Below are 20,848 nucleotides of genomic sequence, written 5' to 3'. Positions count from 1 at the left end.
TACAGTTCCGTACAGTAAATGGTATGACGCCATTAATAAATATAGACCTTAATCAGAAGCATATAGCTAAGATAGAATATTCAAAATTTCTAGGTGTGACCATTGATGAGAGATTAAATTGGAAGAGACACATTGATGATCTGCTGAAACGTTTGAGTTCAGCTACTTATGCAATAAGGGTCATTGCAAATTTTGGTGATAAACATCTTAGTAAATTAACTTACTACACCTATTTTCACTCATTGCTTGCATGTGGCATCGTATTTTGGGGTAATTCATCACTGAGGAATAAAGTATTTATTGCACAAAAGCTTGTAATCAGAATAATAGCTGGAGTCCACCCAAGATCATCCTACAGACATTTATTTAAGGATCTAGGGATATTCATAGTAGCTTCTCAATATATATACTCTCTTATGAAATTTGGTATTAACAACCAAACCCAATTGAAAAGTAATAGCATTGTGCGTAACTACAATACTAGGAGAAAGGATGATTTTCACTATTCAATATTAAATCTAACTTTGGCATAGAAAGGGGTGAATTATACTGCCACTAAAGTCTTTGGTCACTTACCAAACAGTATCAAAAGTCTAACAGATAACCAACAAGTATTTAAGAAGAAATTAAAAGAACTTCTGAATGACAACTCCTTCTACTCCTTAGAGGAATTTTTAGATATAAATTAAGAAAAAAAGAAAAAAGAACCAAACAAAAAAATTATAAAAAAATAAAAAAAATAAAAAAGTTGTTATATTAACTTAATTATGTTGTTAAATTAACTTAATTATGTCATGTATTGGAAAATTTGACTCCTTCCACATCATTACGAAATATCATATTCATGATCCGTGGAACCAATATTAATCTAATCTAATCTAACCTACCTGTTACTTAAAAATATTTTATTCGAATGTTATTGACTTGAAACGAGAAACAAAAAGATGCTGTATCAGAAAAAAAGCGATTCATCATAAAGATGTAGAAAACACAATTTCCTCAAAAAAGGTAAAATTTTAAGAAAAACTCAAAATAAAAACACATCAGACATCACTCCAGTACTTTGTCGAGCCTATATGAAACATGGGTCTGTTATTCAAAAACAACTTCCGGAGTTATCAATACTAACGGGAATCTCTTGAGTTTTAACACGATGAAGAACGTCCAATTGAGTAGAAAATAACAATAGTAATGTATATATTTTGATATTTCTGCATGTAAAATATCCTTGCAACAAAAGTAGTTGCTCTGGTTGCATAGAAGTGTGAAAGTTATGGGCTCAAGTAATTTTTATTACTCATGAAATGCAATTAATATTTTGTAAGAATACAAAATAGTAAGTGGACTATCATTGAAAGATATGCGCTTCTGATCATATGGAAAACAAAGAAACAGAAACAAAGAGAAGTATTCGCCTTCCGGTTTCGCTCTCTGCCTCGCGGAGTAGCAGCATGGTTAGAGGCGCCATGTCACGGATTGCGCGGCACCTCCCGCCGGAGGTTCAAGTCCTCCCTCGGGCATGGGTGTGTGTGTTGTCCTTGGCGTTAAGTTAGTTTAAGTTGTGTGTAAGTCTCGGGACCGATGACCTCAGCAGTTTGGCCCCTTAGGAACTGACACACATTTGAACATTTGAACGTTTCACTCTCACAAATTGATTTATGTTTCTTTCCCTACCAATGTTACCGGTTACCCTATCATTTAGTACGTCATTTATGTGCTGCACCAAGCTACCGAACCGCAGTTTGGTTCAGCGCAGCTCTAGTTATTGCATTTTTATTAGAGCAAATGTCAAATAAAGTAAGGGAAAGGGAATGCTACCATCATACGGAAGTGAAAGTGTGAGAAAATGCAAAATGGAGGAATAGGATGGCTGCAGGACCAGTCCAAAGATGTAGAAGTGCCGATGACTGGGAGAAAGGTAGGTAGCACCTGTGGGAAAATTAAAGACACCTTTGCACAGTAGAAAAGCACTTGTGTGAACATGTTTTCAGATGAAAACCGAACATCCGCCACAAAGGGACCATGAAATGGTTCCATTCAAAAGTAATCGACTAACGCGTTAATGGGGGGGGGGGGGGGGGGGGGGGAGGACGGGGCGGGCCGGCATCAGTGGCCGAGCGGTTCTAGGCGCCAAAGTCTGTAACTGGACGACCGCTACGGTCGCAGGTTCGAATACTGCCTCGGGCATGGATGTGTGTGATGTCCTTAGGTTACTTAGGTTTAAGTAGTTCTAAGTTCTAGGGGACTGATGACTTCAGATGGTAAGTCCCATAGTGCTCAGAGCCTTTTTTTGGGGGGGGGGGGGGCGGGGTGTCCGACAGCATTCCGACCACCCGAGGGCAAACGGGAAAGTCAACAGTGGGAACATCCCACATCTCTATCGCCAAAGGAATCAGAAATTGTTCACGCCAGCTCCGGTCAGGTCATGATGACCTTCTTCGACAGCGGGGGCCCTTTCCTTGTCGACTTCCTCGAGCGTAAAACCACAATCAATCCACATTGCTACGAAGACACTTGGCAGACACTACGATGTGTTACGAAGTGAAAAGGCCCAGGAATTCTGTCCGACGTATCATCCCGTTGCAAGACAACGCCCGCCCTTACACTACCGATCGGACGAAGACTTACCACTGCAGTCATTTGATTGGGAAACACTGCAGCGTCGTTTGTACAGCCCGGATCTTTCAGCGACTCATTTTCACATCTTTGGCGATCTGAACAAAGACATGCTTGTACGTCGGTTTGAATCGGACGAGCAAGTCCAAGAGTGGTTGCGGTTCTCGATCCGTTAGCTGCCGACAGCGTTCTACGAAACAGAAATTGATCGTCTCGTCTCCAATGAGATAAATGTCTTAACTTGTGCGGTGATTGCTTTTGACTGCAGCACACCCTCCCGCATTGCCGTATAAGGAAAAACAGTGTACGATGAACGGTGTGCTCCAAAACACTTTTGCCTGCAGTAGCGTTGTGCTCTTTCGGCAGAGATGCCACAGATCATCATCTATCCTACTTCTCAGAGCAGAGAAATCTCCGAATTCCACGTTCCGTGAAGAGTCATATACGTCCAACCATTTAGCGCCTAGTGGTAGTTTCACTGTAATTATACCTATTTCCGTAGACGCTCATGAGGGTGGCATGTGAACATTCGACCAGGTTCCCCACTTTGTTCACAGAATCTGCGTAACAATAAGCTGCCCTTTCTCAAAGTCGCTTGTTGTTGTTATTGTGGTCTTCACTCCTGAGACTGCTTTGATGCAGCTCTCCATGCTACTCTATCCTGTGCAAGCTCCTTCATCTCCCAGTACTTACTGCAACCTGCATCCTTCTGAATCTGCTTAATGTATTCATCTCTTGGTCTCCCTCTACGATTTTTACCCTCCACGCTGCCCTCCAATGGTAAATTTGTGATCCCATGATGCCTCAGAACATGTCCTACCAACCGGTCCCACCTTCTTGTCAAGCTGTGCCACAAACTTCTCATCTCCCCAATCCTATTCAGTACCTCCTCATTCGTTATGTGATCTACCCATCTAATCTTCAGCATTCTTCTGTAGCACCACATTTCGAAAGCTTCTATTCTCTTCTTGTCCAAACTATTTATCATCCATGTTTCACTTCCGTACATGGCTACACTCCATGTTAACAAATTTCTCTTCTTCAGAAACGCTTTCCTTGCCATTGCCAGTCCACGTTTTATATCCTCTCTGCTTCGAACATCATCAGTTCTTTTGCTCCACAAATAGCAAAACTCATTTACTACTTTAAGTGTCCCATTTCCTAATCTAATTCCCTCAGCATCACACGACTTAATTCGACTACATTCCATTATCCTTGTTTTGCTTTTGTTGATGTTCATCTTATCTCCTCCTTTCAACACACTGTCCATTCCGTTCAACTCCAAGTCCTTTGCTGACTCTGACAGAATTACAATATCATCGGCGAACCTGAAAGTTTTTATTTCTTCTCCATGGACTTTAATACCTACTCCGAATTTTTCTTTTGTTTCCTTTACTGCTTGCTCAACATACAGATTGAATAACATCGGGGAGAGGCTACAACCCTGTCTCACTCCCTTCCCAATCGCTGCTTCTCTTTCATGCCCCTCGACTCTTATAACTGCCATCTGGTTTCTGTAAAAATTGTAAATAGCCTTTCGCTCCCTGTATTTTACCCCTTCCACCTTTAGAATTTGAAAGAGAGTATTCCAGTCAACATTGCCAAAAGCTTTCTCTAAGTCTACAATTGCTAGAAATGTAGGTTTGCCTTTCCTTAATCTATTTTCTAAGATAAGTCGTAGGGTCAGTATTGCCTCACGTGTTCCAACATTTCTGCGGAATCCAAACTGATCTTCCCCAAGGTCGGCTTCTACCAGTTTTTCCATTCGTCTGTAAAGAATTCACGTTAGCATTTCGCAGCTGTGACTTATAAAACTGATAGTTCGGTAATTTTCACATCTGTCAACACCTGCTTTCTTTGGGTTTGGAATTATTATATTGTTCTTGAAGTCTGAGGGTATTTCGCCTGTCTCATACATCTTGCTCACCAGATGTAGAGTTTTGTCAGGACTGGTGGCTCTGCCAAGGCCGTCAGTAGTTCTAATGGAATGTTGTCTACTCCCGGGGCCTTGTTTCGACTCAGTCCTTTCAGTGCTCTGTCAAACTATTCACGCAGTATCGTATCTTCCATTTCATCTTCATATACATCCTCTTCCATTTCCATAATATTGTCCTCAAGTACATCGCCCTTGTATAGACCCTCTATATACTCCTTCCACCTTTCTGCTTTCCTTCTTTGCTTAGAACTGGGTTTCCATCTGAGCTCTTGATAGTCATGCAAGTGGTTCTCTTTTCTCCAAAGGTCTCTTTAATTTTGCTATAGGCAGTATCTATCCTACCCCTAGTGAGGTAAGCCTCTACATCCTTACATTTGTCCTCTAGTCATCCCTGCTTAGCCATTTTGCACTTACTGTCGATCTCATTTTTTAGACGTTTGTATTCCCTTTTGCCTGCTTCATTTACTGCGTTTTTATATTTTCTCCATTCATCAATTAAATTCAGTGTTTCTTCTGTTACCCAAGGATTTCTACTAGCCCTCGTCTTTTTACCTACTTGATCCTCTGCTGCCTTCTACTGTATTTCTTTCCCCCATTCCTGTCAATTGTTCCCTTATGCTCTCCCTGAAACTCTGTACAACCTCTGGTTCTTTCAGTTTATCCAGGTCCCATCTCCTTAAACTCCCACCTTTTTGCAGTTTCTTCAGTTTTAATTTACAGTTCATAACCAATAGATTGTGGTCAAAGTCCACATCTGCCCCTGGAAATGTCTTACAATTTAAAACCTGGTTCCTAAATCTCTGTTTTACCAATATAAAATCTATCTGATACCTTCTAGTATCTCCATGATTCTTCCACGTATATAACCTTCTTTTATGATTCTTGAACCAAGTGTTAGCTGTGATTAAGTTATGCTCTGCCCAAAATTCTACCAGACCGCTTCCTCTTTCATATCTCTCCTCCAATCCATGTTCACCTACTATGTTTCCTTCTCTCCCTTTTCCTACTCTTGAATTCCAGTCACCCATGACCGTTAAATTTTCGTCTCCCTTCACTACCTAAATAATTTCTTTTATCTCATCATACATTTCATCAATTTCTTCGTCATCTGCAGAGATAGTTGGCACATAAACTTGTACTATTGTCGTAGGCATGGGCTTCGTGTCTGTCTTGGCCACATCAATGCGTTCACTATGCTGTTGGTAGTAGCTTACCCGCACTCCTATTTTTTTTATTCGTTATTAAACCTACTCCTGCATTACCCCTATAACCCTGCATTCACCTGAACAAAAGCCTTGTGTATAAGGTTACAAATAAAAGAAGAATCGAAACTTTTCATACAGTAGTATCCGTAATATCTTCTGAAAAAAATTGTGGAATAGCCGATGTGCGCACACCTTGGTTTTGTCAGAGTAGCGCAGAGACGTTGGCAAAGAATGTAGGTGTGGGTGGAATCACCCATGCGCACAAGCTGAGGAAGAGGCGTGCGCCTACTGGTGTACCTCTAGTGGCAAGCACGGCCGCACGGTGACTGGTCGCAAGAAGCTCATGTGTAAACGCACCATTAAACATAAGTTCCTTCCGCCATACGTAAGATGCCGTAAACTGGGTAGCGGAGTACAGATATAGGTCTATAGTTCAATTCTTTTATCTTGGTGGTTCGCGCATTCCCGCCCAGACGTGGGAGATCGCTGCGTTGCCAGTTGCACGCGCCAAGTAACTTACGTTTAGGGGGGAGCGCGCAGTTTAAGAAGTAAAGCCACCACGGCCGCATTAACCCTTTCACTGCTACAGAGACGTGCTCCCCGCATTCCGCGCTGTGCGCGAATTTGTCATCACTGCACTGCTCGCCTGTGCAGACACTGGTGTTCCGACTGCTTTGACACACTTATCATTCGATTTCACTAAAACTATTTGGCCCAAAAATTTGAATTTTACACATCTTCTTGACTGATACCTTCCCCCCATAAATGACTTGATTTTGTTTAGATGTTCAACGCAGTTATTGTGCAGCATTAAATGTAGTAAACCACTGCACGAAATTTTGATGCGTTTGCAGAGGTAAAAGTCCATAGCGGATACTTTCCGTATGGTTGATTTCAGTTGCCACTAGAAATTTCAAAATATTAAATTCAACCGAAAAAAATTCATTAGGTAAGACACTTCGATATTGTTTTTAAATAAAGAAAATACTAAGCACAGAACAAGGTTTGAACTCGAAACCTTTCGCTTAGCAGCCAAACACCTTAACCATTACGCTAACACAGCCCATTATTCAAAATAGTTCCTGGAGGACTTTACACTGAGGCGCAAAGTATCGATAAACACTGTTGGTATGACTATGAATCACTCACGTTTCTTCGAAGTACAATAGGAAATAAACAATTACCGCTGTTCTTTATTGCGAAAACGCGGTTAGTGAGGATGTTACAAACACCTTTTCTTGCTGTCGCCTGAATTAGGAGGCTTATTGCTTGTTTAGTTTAATTAATAGAATATTAAGCAATTGGTATAAAGAGTGTTTTTTCCAAACTTTCTATACAAGAAATTCTGCTATCAAGACATTGATTTCGTTCAGTAACTTTAATTATGAGTGAACGTTTCTAAAACTGAAGACACTCGTCCGTGCTCTGTACTGCAGCCGAGCTCTGGCAACGTCGTTCTCTGTTCATTGGCTGACAGTGTTTTGTGACGTCAGATGCGCAGAATGAACCTAAACTCGGCCGCCGTCATAAATGACGCGCACTTTAGTCGAAGTTGTGTCGGTTAAGACAAACCTGAGAGCGAGCACGCAGAGGGAGAGAAGGCGACGGGCAGGTGGGGTGCGGGTGGAGGGGGAGTGGTTGGTCGGCTGGCAGCAGTTCTGTGACGCGGGCAGCTGCGCGCCGCCTCCTGTGTCTCTGACAGCGCCGGCGACATATTAGAGCGGCCGCCGTCAACAGGCCCAAAATAATAATAACCTCCTCCCCCTCGCCCCACACTGCCTGCCGCCCCCGCGCCGCCGCCCACGCTGTCCGCCCCCAGCCGGCAGCCGGGCGGCGCGATGTCTTGGCCATTGTTCGCCCCTTTGTCTGGAAATTACACCGGCGCGGCAGCCAAGGTGTTCTCCGGGCGCGGCGGCGTTTGGAATGAACTGCGAGGGGCGGCCTCTACCCTGCCTCCCGTGCTAACCGAGACGCCGCGGGGGTGGAGCGCCGACGCCCCCACGCTTCCGAGGGGGAAAGACTCCGTCTCCAGAGCGCTGGAGCTGCAGCTGGAGCTTCGGCGCTGGAGGCTGGCTCTGGAAGCTGCAGTCGCGTCGGGCCACTGTGCGCTGTGACCTGGTCCACGCGACAGATGCGTGTGTTGTTGTTGTGGTCTTCAGTCCTGAGTCTGGTTTGATGCAGCTCTCTATGCTACTCTATCCTGTGCAAGCTTCTTGATCTCCCAGTACCTACTGCAACCTACATCCTTCTGAATCTTGGTCTCCCTCTACGATTTTTACCCTCCACGCTGCCCTCCAATACTAAATTGTTGATCCCTTGATGCCTCAGACCATGTCCTACCAACCGATCCCTTCTTCTAGTCAAGTTGTGCCACAAACTTCTCTTCTTCCCAATCCTATTCAATACCTCCTCATTAGTTATATGATCTACCCATCTAATCTTCAGCATTCTTCTGTTGCACCACATGCACCAGATGCGTGTAGTGGGAGGCAAACACACTGCTGCCCAAAATTAAAAAAAAGCAACAAAAGGAAATTTTACAAGGTTGCGTTTATTTTTTCACTAAACAGAATAAATAGCTGGTAGCAAATTAGAAACAATGTAAAGAATACAGAACGTAAACAACTGCAACATGCATAATAAGCCGTAGTAAAATTTGCTGTTTTGAAGAGCGCGCCGCAGCGTGTAGTGTAAAGCAGTCGCCCTCCATTTCTGGCGGTGGCGCCGCTCATCTACATCTACATCTACATTCATACTCCGCAAGCCACCCAACGGTGTGTGGCGGAGGGCACTTTACGTGCCAATGTCATTACCTCCCTTTTCTGTTCCAGTCGCGTATGGTTCGCGGGAAGAACGACTGCCGGAAAGCCTCCGTGCGCGCTCGAATCTCTCTAATTTTACATTCGTGATCTCCTCGGGAGGTATGAGTAGGGGGGAAGCAATATATTCGATACCTCATCCAGAAACGCACCCTCTCGAAACCCGGACAGCAAGCTACACCGCGATGCAGAGCGCCTCTCTTGCAGTCTGCCACTTCAGTTTGCTAAACATCTGCGTAACGCTATCGCGCTTAACAAATAACTCTGTGACGAAACGCGCCGCTCTTCTTTGGATCTTCTCCTCTTTCAACCCGACCTGGTTTGGATCCCACACTGATGAGCAATGTTGATGGACTACATTTTCTAAGGACTCTCCCAATGAATCTCAACCTGGCACCAGCTTTACCGACAATTAATTTTATATGATGATTCCACTTCAAATCGTTCCGCACGGATACTCCCAGATATTTTACAGAAGTAACTGCTACCAGTGTTTGTTCCGCTATCATATAATCATACAATAAAGGATCCTTCTTTCTATGTACTCGCAATACATTACATTTGTCTACGTTAAGGGTCAGTTGCCACTCCCTGCACCAAGTGTCTATCCGCTGCAGATCTTCCTGCATTTCGCTTTTAATGCTGCAACTTCTCTGTATACCACAGCATCATCCGCGAAAAGTCGCATGGAACTTCCGACACTATCTACTAGATTATTTATATACATATTGTGAAAAGCAATGGTCCCATAACACTCCCCTGTGGCACGCCAGAGGTTACTTTAACGTCTGTAGACGTCTCTCCATTGAGAACAACATGCTGTGTCCTGTTTGCTAAAAACTCTTCAATCCAGCCACACAGCTAGTCTGATATTTCGTAGGCTCTTACTTTGTTTATCAGGCGACAGTGCGGAACTGTATCGAACGCCTTCCGGAAGTCAAGGAAAATAGCATCTACCTGGGAGCCTGTATCTAATATTTTCTGGGTCTCATGAACACATAAAGCGATTTGGGTGTCACACGATCGGTGTTTCCGGAATCCATGTTGATTCCTACAGAGTAGATTCTGGGTTTCCAGAAACGACATGATCAGCGAGCAAAAAACATGTTCTAAAATTCTATTTCCACTGTGGCAATAGCAGCTTTTGCGTCTCCCTCTGGTGGGAAATGGGAAAAGCTGGCTGTTGACGTGCATTTAACGGACTCTATGAGCTCCGCAGTGGGTCAGTCTGTCAGTCTGGAAGTCTCGGCGAGTCTGCTCAGTTGGTCAGCCGGGTCAGTGCGAGGCTGTCAGTCTGGGAGTCGGTGCAGTCAGGCGACAGAGTCGGTCAGAAGGCAGACACTCGCATGTTAGTCGGTCGGCTGTAAGTTTCAGTCGCAGTTCGGTTGTGGACTGAGTCGGGTTCGTCGTTACTCCGCGGTTGGACGAGTTGGCAGTCAGCAGCAGGCGGGTCCGCACGGTGCAAGTACGCGCCGGGACCGTGGTCGACGCAGACGGAAGGCCGTTGCTCGATCGGTCGGCTGGTCGTCGGATGGCGACATGTGGTCTGCTGACCACTGACACCAGGATCAGTCGGAAAGCGTTGGCAGCCAGCAACAGTCGGGTCCAAAAAATTCAAATGTGTGTGAAATCTTAACTGCTAAGGTCATCAGTCCCTAAGCTTACACACTACTTGACCTAAATTACCCTGATGACAAACACTCACACCCATGCCCGAGGGAGGACTCGAACCTCCTCCGGAATCAGCCGCACATTCCATGACTCCAGCGCCCGAGACCGCTCGGCTAATCCCGCGCGGCACAATCGGGTCCGTATGGTGTTAGTAGTCGCTGGGACCGCTGTCGGCGAAAGCGGGCTGCCGTTGGTCGTTTCCTCTGGCGGTCGTCTTAGTCGACGACGTCTTGCATCCTCAGGATGAACACCATTTTCCGAGTCGCGATGTGGTTGGACCTTGTTGGTTCGTTGGAATTGAGCAGCGACGTAGTCTCCCCAAGCGCGAAGCCAGGCCGGGGCTTTTCGCGGCGGGCACGCGCTGTTGCATTTGGAGGCGCTAGCTACGAGAGCGACTCTTCGCTTTCCTCCGAAGCAGGATGCTCAAGTTGAGTAATTAGTGACTTCTTTTAAAATCTCGACTGTTGCGACTTGTTCGTTATTTGTGGATTGTTGTTTCCTCAGCCGTTCACGCGTGTGATGACAAGTGGTGTGTGTTGTTGTCTAGAACCCGCAGCCTTCTTCCGTAGTGATTGGACAGTTGTGACTTGTGTTTTCTGTATTCCTTTAAACTAGTCTGGGGTGGTGTTTGATGCCTTGATCTTGGTCAGGCTGAGTTAGAGAGAATAGGTATCTTGGTTTACTCGACATCGCCCGATATTCTCTGTTGTTCGTGCAGTTGGATCTGACGGTTGGAAATCGGTCGGGTTGTCGGTCGGAGGGCTAATATGTCGGTCTGCCGTACGTTAATAGTTGCCTCTGTCGGATTCGGTGTTAACGAATTCATTGCTTAAAGGACGAATTCTTGAAATATGTTTTTATGTAGCCTATCATCTTGCGAGGTGGTATACAAGCTGTTACAAAAAGGTACGACCAAACTTTCAGGCACATTCCTCACGCACAAAGAAAGAAAATATGTTATGTGGACATGTGTCCGGAGAGGCTTACTTTCCATGTTAGAGCTCATTTTATTACTTCTCTTCAAATCACATCAATCATGGAATGGAAACACACAGCAACAGAACGTACCAGCGTGGCTTCATTTTGTTACAGGAAATGTTCAAAATGTCCTCAGTTAGCGAGGATACATGCATCCACCCTCCGTCGCACGGAATCCCTGATGCGCTGATGCAGCCCTGGAGAATGACGTATTGTATCACAGCCGTCCACAATACGACCACGAAGAGTCTCTACATTTGGTACCGGCGTTGCGTAGACAAGAGCTTTCAAATTCCCCCATAAATGAAACAGGGTTGAGGTCAGGAGAGCGTGGAGGCCATGGAATTGGTCCGCCTCTACCAATCCATCGGTCACCGAATCTGTTGTTGAGAAGCGTACGAACACTTCGACTGAAATGTGCAGGAGCTCCATCGTGCACGAACCGCATGTTGTGTCGTACTTGTAAAGGCACATGTTCTAGCAGCACAGGTAGAGTATCCCGTATGAAATCATGATAACGTGCTCCATTGAGCGTAGGTGGAAGAACATGGGGCCCAATCAAGATATCACCAACAATGCCTGCCCAAACGTTCACAGAAAATCTGTGTTGATGACGTGATTGCACAATTGCGTGCGGATTCTCGTCAGCCCACACATGTTGATTGTGAAAATTTACAATTTGATCACGTTGGAATGAACCCTCATCCGTAAAGAGAACATTTGCACTGAAATGAGGATTGACACATTGTTGGATGAACCATTCGCAGAAGTGTACCCGTGGAGACCAATCAGCTGCTGACAGTGCCTGCACACGCTGTACATGGTACGGAAACAACTGGTTCTCCCGTAGCACTCTCCATACAGTGACGTGGTCAACGTTACCTTGTACAGCAGCAACTTCTCTGACGCTGACATTACGGCTATCGTCAACTGCACGAAGAATTGCCTCGTCCATTGCAGGTGTCCTCGTCGTTCTAGGTCTTCCCCAGGCTGGAATATTTCGTGCTCACTAAGACGCCGATCAATTGCTTCGAACTTCTTCCTGTCGGGACACATTCGTTCTGGAAATCTGTCTCGATACAAACGTACCGCGCCACGGCTATTGCCCCGTGCTAATCCATACATCAAATGGGCATCTGCCAACTCCGCATTTGTAAACATTGCACTGGCTGCAAAACTACGTTCGTGATGAACACTAACCTGTTGATGCTACGTACTGATGTGCTTGATGCAAGTACTGTAGAGCAATGAGTCGCATGTCAACACAAGCACTGAAGTCAACATTACCTTCCTTCAATTGGGCCATCTGGCGGTGAATCGAGGAAGTACAGTACATACTGACGAAACTAAAATGAGCTCTAACATGGAAATTAAGCGTTTCCGGACACATGTCCACGTAACATCTTTTCTTTATTTGTGTGTGAGGAATGTTTCCTGAAAGTTTGGCCGTACCTTTTTGTAACACCCTGTATGTGTAATGTAGAGCATGTTGTACATTTTATGTAAATCTGCATTTTATGGGTTTTATTTAAATAGTCATTTTAGGTTATAAGGTTGCCACCCGTCCACCGTAAGAGCCCCTTAAAAATTGCATTTTCGGTGGCAAATAATTTGAATGTTGTATCATTTCCATCCCTCTTACGGGGTGCATAGTTAATGTGTTTGTGTGAGTTGTTAAAAAATTTTTACTTTAAAGTAATTTGGTGTGTTGCAGATTTGCACCAGTGTACTCTTTCAGAGGTTGTTGTGAGCGGTCATGACTACGGCCGTGTTGAAAGGGAGCAGGCAAGCCTCTCAGCCCAAAGGCTCCTACTGTTAATATTGTTCTTTCTGCCTCTAAATAAAATTATAACTTGATATTTAGAGGGTGCTTTTCTGCTTATAATTTAAATCTGTTTTTGAAAACGCTTTTAGGAATAAGATTCACATTTGTTAAAAGTGTGGTGTCACCGCCGGATACGACACTTGCTAGGTGGTAGCTTTTAAATCGGCCGCGGTCCGTTAGTATACGTCGGACCCGCGTGTCGCCACTATCAGTGATTGCAGACCGAGCGCCGTCACACGGCAGGTCTAGAGAGACTTCCTAGCACTCGTCCCAGTTGTACAGCCGACTTTGCTAGCGATAGTTCACTGTCTACATACGCTCTCATTAGCAGAGACGGCAGTTTAGCATAGCCTTCAGCTACGTCATTTGCTTACGACCTAGCAAGGCGCCATAGATATTCAGTTAAAATAAGTAATATCTTCAAGAATGTGTTCTGAACAGATAATATTGTGACTCATGTACCGTCAAGAGCGACGTTCATCATTAATGGATTAAAGTTAAGTATCAAACTAATTATGTACGCTTTCTGAATTCTCATTCCTTGTCATGTTTCAGACCTCACGTCTGTATAGTTCTTCCCTCCTCACGCTAGCCTGCTTGAGCTAAAACGTGTGCATTTCGGCCTCCACTCGTAACACGGTGTTGGCTCTTCTGCTAACACAAAAAAAGTAATTTCATTTTCCATCAGTTGCTTCCTGGCAACTACGTCCACGCTCACCTAGTCTGATTAAATGTGTTAATTTTCTTGATGAATGGCTCGTAAATAAAGTAAATTCTTTAGGAAAAAAATTTTTAAAAGTGAATTCACGGTTCACACTACAGTAGACGAAAATGTTCTTCGTTTTTTTTTTTTTTCAGCTTTACAGATTTGCACGTACATTCCGACAACTGGTTAATGTGCTCACTACGGGGTGTGACCACCTCTGGCAGCAATACAGGCCTCACAACAACAGAGGATGTTGAATAACCTCATCAATGTGATGTTACGGCAAAAATTCCCATACCTCCTGCGGGGCTATTTGCAAGTCTTGGAGACTTTGTGGATGTTGACGTGATGTAATCCGTCTCCCTAGTGCATCACGAACAGGCTCTATAGGATGCAAATCGAGAGAGCAAGCAGGCCACGCCATGCGTGCAATATCTTCCGTTTCCAAAAAAACAACAACCACTCATGCTCTATGAGGTCGACCATTATCGCCCATCAATACGCAGTCTGGGGGCACAGCAACTCGCAACAACAGTACATGAGGTCCTTGTCACGAAACCTGACATGAGTTAAACCTTTCCGATTCACCTGTACAATTGCATGAAGAGATGTTCGAGCGGTAAACACAATCCCTGCCCACGCCATTACTGATCGATATCGGTCTCTTTCCACAGTGTTCAGGTCTCGAAGTCGTGTTCCTCATTCTCTTCTGATGCAAATACGTCGAGAATCGCTCTCCAGAGGAAATCTGGACTCATCTGTGAAAAGAACATTTGCCCACTGTTCTACTGTCCAGGTGGCACGTTAACGCCTCCACTCTAGACTTTCCCTTCTGTGAAGTCGCGTCAGAGGCACACATACCGCACGTCTCCGACAATAAAGGCCACTCTGTCGAAGCCTTCTCCATACCGTTTGCCTCGACACAACACGTCCAGTGGATGCTGCGAGGTCAGATGCCAGTTGCCGTGCAGTACTAAGGCGGTACCGTCGTGCTCTTACAGCCAAACAACAGTCCTCCCTTTCTGATGTCACACACAATCGACCCTGACCTGGTCTTCCGTATGCAGTTTCGGTCTGTATAAACTGTAGCCATGTCCGAGAAAAAGCCGGCCTGTGTGGTCGAGCGGTTCTAGACGCTACAGTCTGGAACCGCGTGACCGCTACGGTCGCAGGTTCGAATCCTGCCTCGGGCATGGATGTGTGTGATGTCCTTAGGTTAGTTAGGTTTAAGTAGTTCTAGGGGACTGACGACCTCAGCTGTTAAGTCCCATAGTGCTCAGAGCCAAAGCCATGTCCGAGAAACAAGAGAACTCTTCACATTAAGCCACCGTTCCACATGAGTTTTCGACTCTCCTGCTTCCATTTCTCCTATGGCCCTCCGCCGCAGAGAGCCTGGTAGGTGTCTTCAATATGCCACGCTGCACCCTCTGTGGCTGTGGACACAGCGAACGTGGAAGTCGGACTACCCAGCAAACACCACTCCGTTTGGCAGATGCTCTCACGCACCGTTGGCGCGGTTGCCGAAAATGCCATCTTCCATGGAGAGCACGATCGGACACACATCTGTTCACAGTTTTTATGATTATGTCGTCAGTTAGACACACGAAAGGGAAATAGCGGTTTGTTACTTTAATTTTGGACACCAGTGTATATCAGCGGCAATAACCAGGTATTAGAAAGAACGGCAACTACAAGAGGGTGAATGATTTATAGACATAGACAAGGCTACAGAATGAGATTTTCACTCTGGAGCGGAGTGTGCGCTGATATGAAACTTCCTGGCAGATTAAAATTGTGTGCCGGACCGAGACTCGAACTCGGGACCTTTGCCTTTCGCGAGCAAGTGCTCTACAAACTGAGCTACCCAAGCACACAGTTTTAATCTGCCAGGAAGTTTCATAGACAAGGCTACTTCGTGTATTGTTTACTAGCCGAGAAAACCAGCGATGCTCAGGTATTTGTTTATTTCAATTTTGCGTCAGTCCATCTCGTCCTCCCTCCTCTCTCTGGCCACCTCCACTTGCCCCTCCGTTCATCTCCTCCTCTCTCTATCCACCAGCTCCTCCTCCCTCCTGTCTCTACCCATCGCCTCTTTATCTACTTCTCCTCCTCCTTTCTCTATCCATCACCCCTGTCCCTGTCCACCACCTCCACCTCTCCTTTTCTCTATCCACCTCCACCACCTCCCACTATCTAACCATCTCCTCCCATCTCAGTCTTTCTGCTCCTCCTCCCCCTCCATCAATCTGCTTCTTCCCCAGCTGTCCATCTCCTCTTCCATTATCTCTACACTTACATACTACATACCTCGCAAACCATCGCACGGTGCGTGGCGGAGGGTACCCTGTACCACTACTAGTCGTTTCCTTTCCTGTTCCTCTCGCAGGCAGGGCGAGGAAAATACGACTGCCTATATGGTTCCGTATGGGCTTAATTTATTACATCTTATCTTCCTGTTCCTTACGCGAAATGTCTGTTGGCGGCAGTAGGATAGTTGTGCAGTCAGCTTCAAATACCGGTTCTTAAAATTTTCTCAATAGTGCTCCTCGAAAAGAACGTCGCCTTCCCTACAGTGATTTCCATTTGAGTTCCCGAAGAATTTGAGTTAATACTGGCGCTTTAGCACTGAAGGATGTGCAGATGAGGTCTTGCAAGTTCCAGGATGATGAACTGAAATCGGTCTGCAAATTTAAATACCTGGGGTCGTACATACAGAGGGACGGAGGACTGGAAAGCGAGATACAACACCGAATAAATTGCGGTTGGAACAACTGGAGGATAATGAGTGGAGTGTTGTGTGACAAGAAGGTGAGCATTGGGTTGAAAGGGAAAGTGTACAAGTCGGTGGTAAGGCCTGCTGTGATACACGGGGCAGAGACGTGGCCAATCACAGTAGCCCAGGAAAGGAAGATGGAAGTGGCGGAAATGAGGATGCTGACGTGGATGTGTGGGGTAACAAGGAAGGACAGGATTAGAAATGAATTTGTTAGAGGAGCTGTGAAAGTGGGACGTATGGGGAAAAAGATACAAGAGAGCAGACTACGGTGGTACGGACACTTACAGAGAAAAGGGGAAGACTATATCGGAAACATAGTTGAAGATATAAAGATTGAAGGAGCGAGAAGGAGAGGAAGACCGAAGATGAGGTGGAAGGCTAAGATATCCGGGGAACTAAGGGAGAAAGGATGGAAGAAGCAAGAGGCAATGGATAGAGTACTATGGAGGAGAAGGATCCAGAAGAGCAACGCCGACCCTACGTGACGTGGGACAAGGCGACGATAAAGAAGAAGAGAAGAAGAAGAAGAAGACTCGCGCTTTGTTAGAACCTACCAGTGACAAATCCAGCAGCCCGCATCTGAATCGCTTCAGTGTCTCCCTCTAATCCGACCTGGTGCGGATCCCAAACACCCGAACAGTACCCAGCGATGGACCGAACTAGTGTTCTAAATGAGGTCATCTTTTCTGATGAATCACACTTTCCTAAATTTCCCACAATAAACCGCCCTCTCTACGATAATCCTCACACGCTCGGTCAGTTTCTTATCGCTTTGCAATATTACACTCAGATGTTCAAACGACTGTGTCAAGCAGGACACTAATACTGCTGTATCCGAACATTACGGGTTTGTTTATCCTACTCATCCGGGTTAACTAATATTTTTTATGCATTTAGAGCCAGCTGCCATTTATTACACCAACAAGAAAATTTGTCTAACTCATCTTGTATCTTCCTATCGTCACTCATCTTCGACACCTTCACGTACACCACAGCATCATCAGCAAACAGCCGCAGATTGCTGTCCTCCGCCCCCTGCCTTTTTCACATAAAACATTCCGAGGCATTACTTTTCAGCATACCCTCGTACATAGAGAACAAGAGCGGACCTGTAACACTTTGTAAGACGTCGTGGTCTCCTGACCTTCATTGCTTACATATTCCGCCCTCACAATCAGATTCCACACATCAAGACGCTTCATTCGAACCCAAACTCGATAAGATAAAGTCAATGTTGTATGAATTCATGTAAACGATATGCAAATAATTAGTAAATCGCAAATGCACACCGAGATTGAAATACTCGAGGCTGGCATACACACACACATTCCAGACACGACGGTCACAGGAGCGTTTAGTTAGGGAGAGCCAGACCGCACGCTGGGAAGCTGGTCCCTTCAGAGGACGGGTCAAGTCAACCTATCTATGTCGAATGGTGGCTGCCCGTAAAGTGGACAGCGTTTGCCAGAGTGAAAGGAAGAACGACCCCATGTTCAGCTTAAAAGCAAATTCCGCCAAATTGTGTGGGAGCGCCCAGCCTATGCATTCTTTACAAATATAGCACGCAGTTTCAGAGGTTTTCACAGGGAGAGACCAAACGCCAAACGCCGATGCTACAGATTTCCGGATTGGTCACCTTAAATGAAACATCAGTCTCCCATTTTAGAAAAGCAATGCTGATTGGCAGATGATATTCCTGATGCCTTGAGGTGAAGAAGTACTGAAGAGACTGAACGATATACCCCTTCATGTCTGGCGTAGAGAGGGGCCATTCCATTGTGGCTCTTGGAGCGAGAACATGTAATGAGAGCATGCACGCTCGTACGTGTAGTCAAAGAGCGAGGAACAAGTCTCTCCTCAGTACTCCACTGGGAAAGCACCTATGTCGAGAGCGAATCAGAGTGCGACTCTATATTGAGTCCTTGCAAATAAGCGTTGTTGACTGTGTTGGCCACCACACTTGTTGTGCGGTGTGAATGGGCAGAGTTATAGTTAAACACCTGCGAGCGAATTTTTGAGTGGCATCACGGTGGACTGGTTATCTGACCGGTGTACCACGCCAATAGTTAGACTAGGGGCGAATAGGAGTCCTTGACTTCATCAAGGGGTAGCGAGAGTCTGATTGGCGAAGGTCAATCCAGACAGAAAGAGAGTTATCTTATTTGTCAGCAGCGAGCAGTGCAGACAGCAGTCATCGCAGCTTACGACATTGTGCGCTACAGCTCTTGCGAGACCCATATCTCCTCCACAACAGTACACTTCACTGCACATCACACGCAACAGCCTTGACAGTACCTAGCAACATTCTAACCGATAATTATTCAGGTTGAGTAGACACGGCTCTCAGCCATTCTGCCAAGTCAACAACCATTTTAAACTTTGTATAGAAATTTCATTAGCGAATCCTGTCCTTGAGAGGTAACTTCACATTCCGAAAAGAACCCAGAAATAACTTGTTCAGTTCATAACTAAAAGTGCCATTGTGATTTCTCAGAATTTTTGCAAAATAAATAATAATTTTGGTTAGTTTCATGTTTTTCTTACACTAACTAGCATTACTCCAGTACCCAAGTATCCCACTAGCTACATAAGAAATTTTGTGAATTTTTGTGTCATTTCCTTACAGCGGACGACTCCAGAAGATATTTATTGATGAAAGTTTTTCAGGCATTTCTCTTTAGAACGTTAGGAGCGTCTGTCTGACTTCTGTAGTAGTGTGGGGGTGGAAATCGCATCTTGCAGGAGCCACAGGGTAAAGGGTACATCTCAGATTAATCCGTTGCGCAGAATGACAGAATAGCATCTACCCGCTCACAACTTCCCTGGGGCACTCCTGACGAGACATGTATTCGAATTCAGACTATGCTCTAGAATTCTCCATAAAAACCGATGTTAACGATATTTGTCCGTATATACGAGTAAGATTCACCTGCGCTTTTTTCCAACCGCTTGGGACTAGGTGCAAGACGGGACATTCGCGATAAATGCAAGTAAGCGGCGAATTCCGTAGAGTACTCTTTGTAGTTACGGATATCGGTACTACTACATTTTTGATATTCAAGTAGTAAAACTTCAGCATCAAACATTAAGTTTCAATTTCTTGCTTCTTACTCTGATTTTATTCGAAACACGTTTTGCACACAGTGACCACATATAGCACTGAATGTAGCTGCAAAATTATATCGCTGTACGAGTCGTAGTACAGTAGATATGGCGTCATAAACATTAAGGTGCGTGAGAAACTAGCTGTTTTTTTTTTTTAAAAACGGAACGTCAATGACGCCGGACTATATTCATCCAGTGTTTCACAACGAAAGCACTTGCCGACTAGCAACGAACTTTGAGACCTTTCCTAAACCTTTTTTCCGCTTACATCCATAACTTGAGATATTTAGCACATTTACTTACTTGGAATAATAGACGTCTGAAGCTGTTTCAAACATGGAAGTTAGTTTTCTTAAAGAGACGGTGGTAGGAAGTTTACTGGTACTATACTGAATAGCAACTGGAATACAGACACGTGGAAGAAAGAAAAAATGAGTTATGAAGTAGGAAAGTCAGACCCAAATTTGTGTCAACGTCTGGCTTACTGGATGTAGAGCAGGTCGTCTCCATCCGAGGCCTGTAACGACTCTTTTGTCACTCAAGGCAAATACTTCCAGAAAAGACATCCTAAAACACAAATTCATATTTGTTGTAAACATATTTATCACTTTCAGAATAGCTTCTCTTTCAAATTACCAGTTTCCATTTTACATCATCTCTACTTTGTCCATAGGCAATTTGCTGCCCAAATAGTAAAATTCATTTACTAAATTTTGGGCCTCAGTTCCTCACAGCATTACTTAGTATAATTCGACTATGTCGCAGTACCCTTCTTTCATTTCTGTTACTGTCCATTCTAAACCTCTTTCCGAGACAGTATTGACATCTCTTACCAATTCTTCGAAGAACATTACCAACTATTTCTTGTGTGGCCATTCCTCACACCAGCTTAATGTGGTGACGTCCAGTACTGGTTGCAGTAAGAAACAGAAGACACATCTTGGCAGGGTCTTTGAATTTTGATGCAGTGCACACGTTGGGCGGTAGCGAACTGGTGGCTGTTTGGCCATTCTGGGGGCTCTGCCGGTACAACTCGGCGAGCAGCCGCGGCAGTATGTAGGCGGTTATTGATTACTGCAATTAAGGTAGTTGCGCGCCCTACATCACGGCGCAAGTTGGCGACCGTGCCAGGACGCCGGCACGGTGAGAGTGGCGCCCATGTGGGCGGAAGCTGCCGGCAAGTGGGGGGCGGGGGGGGGAGGACTCTGTCA

The 20,848-nt window shown here is 45.2% G+C and overlaps 1 protein-coding gene across 1 annotated transcript in view; it reads right to left on the bottom strand.

Moving 5' to 3' along the window:
* The window catches only part of LOC124716724 (protein transport protein SEC31-like), a 132,186-nt gene extending 111,673 nt beyond the window's left edge, over window positions 1-20,513 (bottom strand). The window contains exons 1-2 of the mRNA XM_047243267.1: window positions 20,471-20,513; window positions 7,330-7,623 (exon numbers count right to left, since the gene is read on the bottom strand). Of these exons, the coding sequence (XP_047099223.1) occupies window positions 7,330-7,623; window positions 20,471-20,513 (337 nt within the window). The remainder of the gene's footprint in view (window positions 1-7,329; window positions 7,624-20,470) is intronic.
* Window positions 20,514-20,848: the final 335 nt, after the last annotated feature.

Source organism: Schistocerca piceifrons, chromosome 9 (genome assembly GCF_021461385.2).
Source record: "Schistocerca piceifrons isolate TAMUIC-IGC-003096 chromosome 9, iqSchPice1.1, whole genome shotgun sequence".
NCBI classification, from domain to species: Eukaryota; Metazoa; Arthropoda; class Insecta; order Orthoptera; family Acrididae; genus Schistocerca; species Schistocerca piceifrons.
Note: the sequence above shows the minus strand (reverse complement) of the source record. Positions and strands in the feature narration are given on the sequence as shown.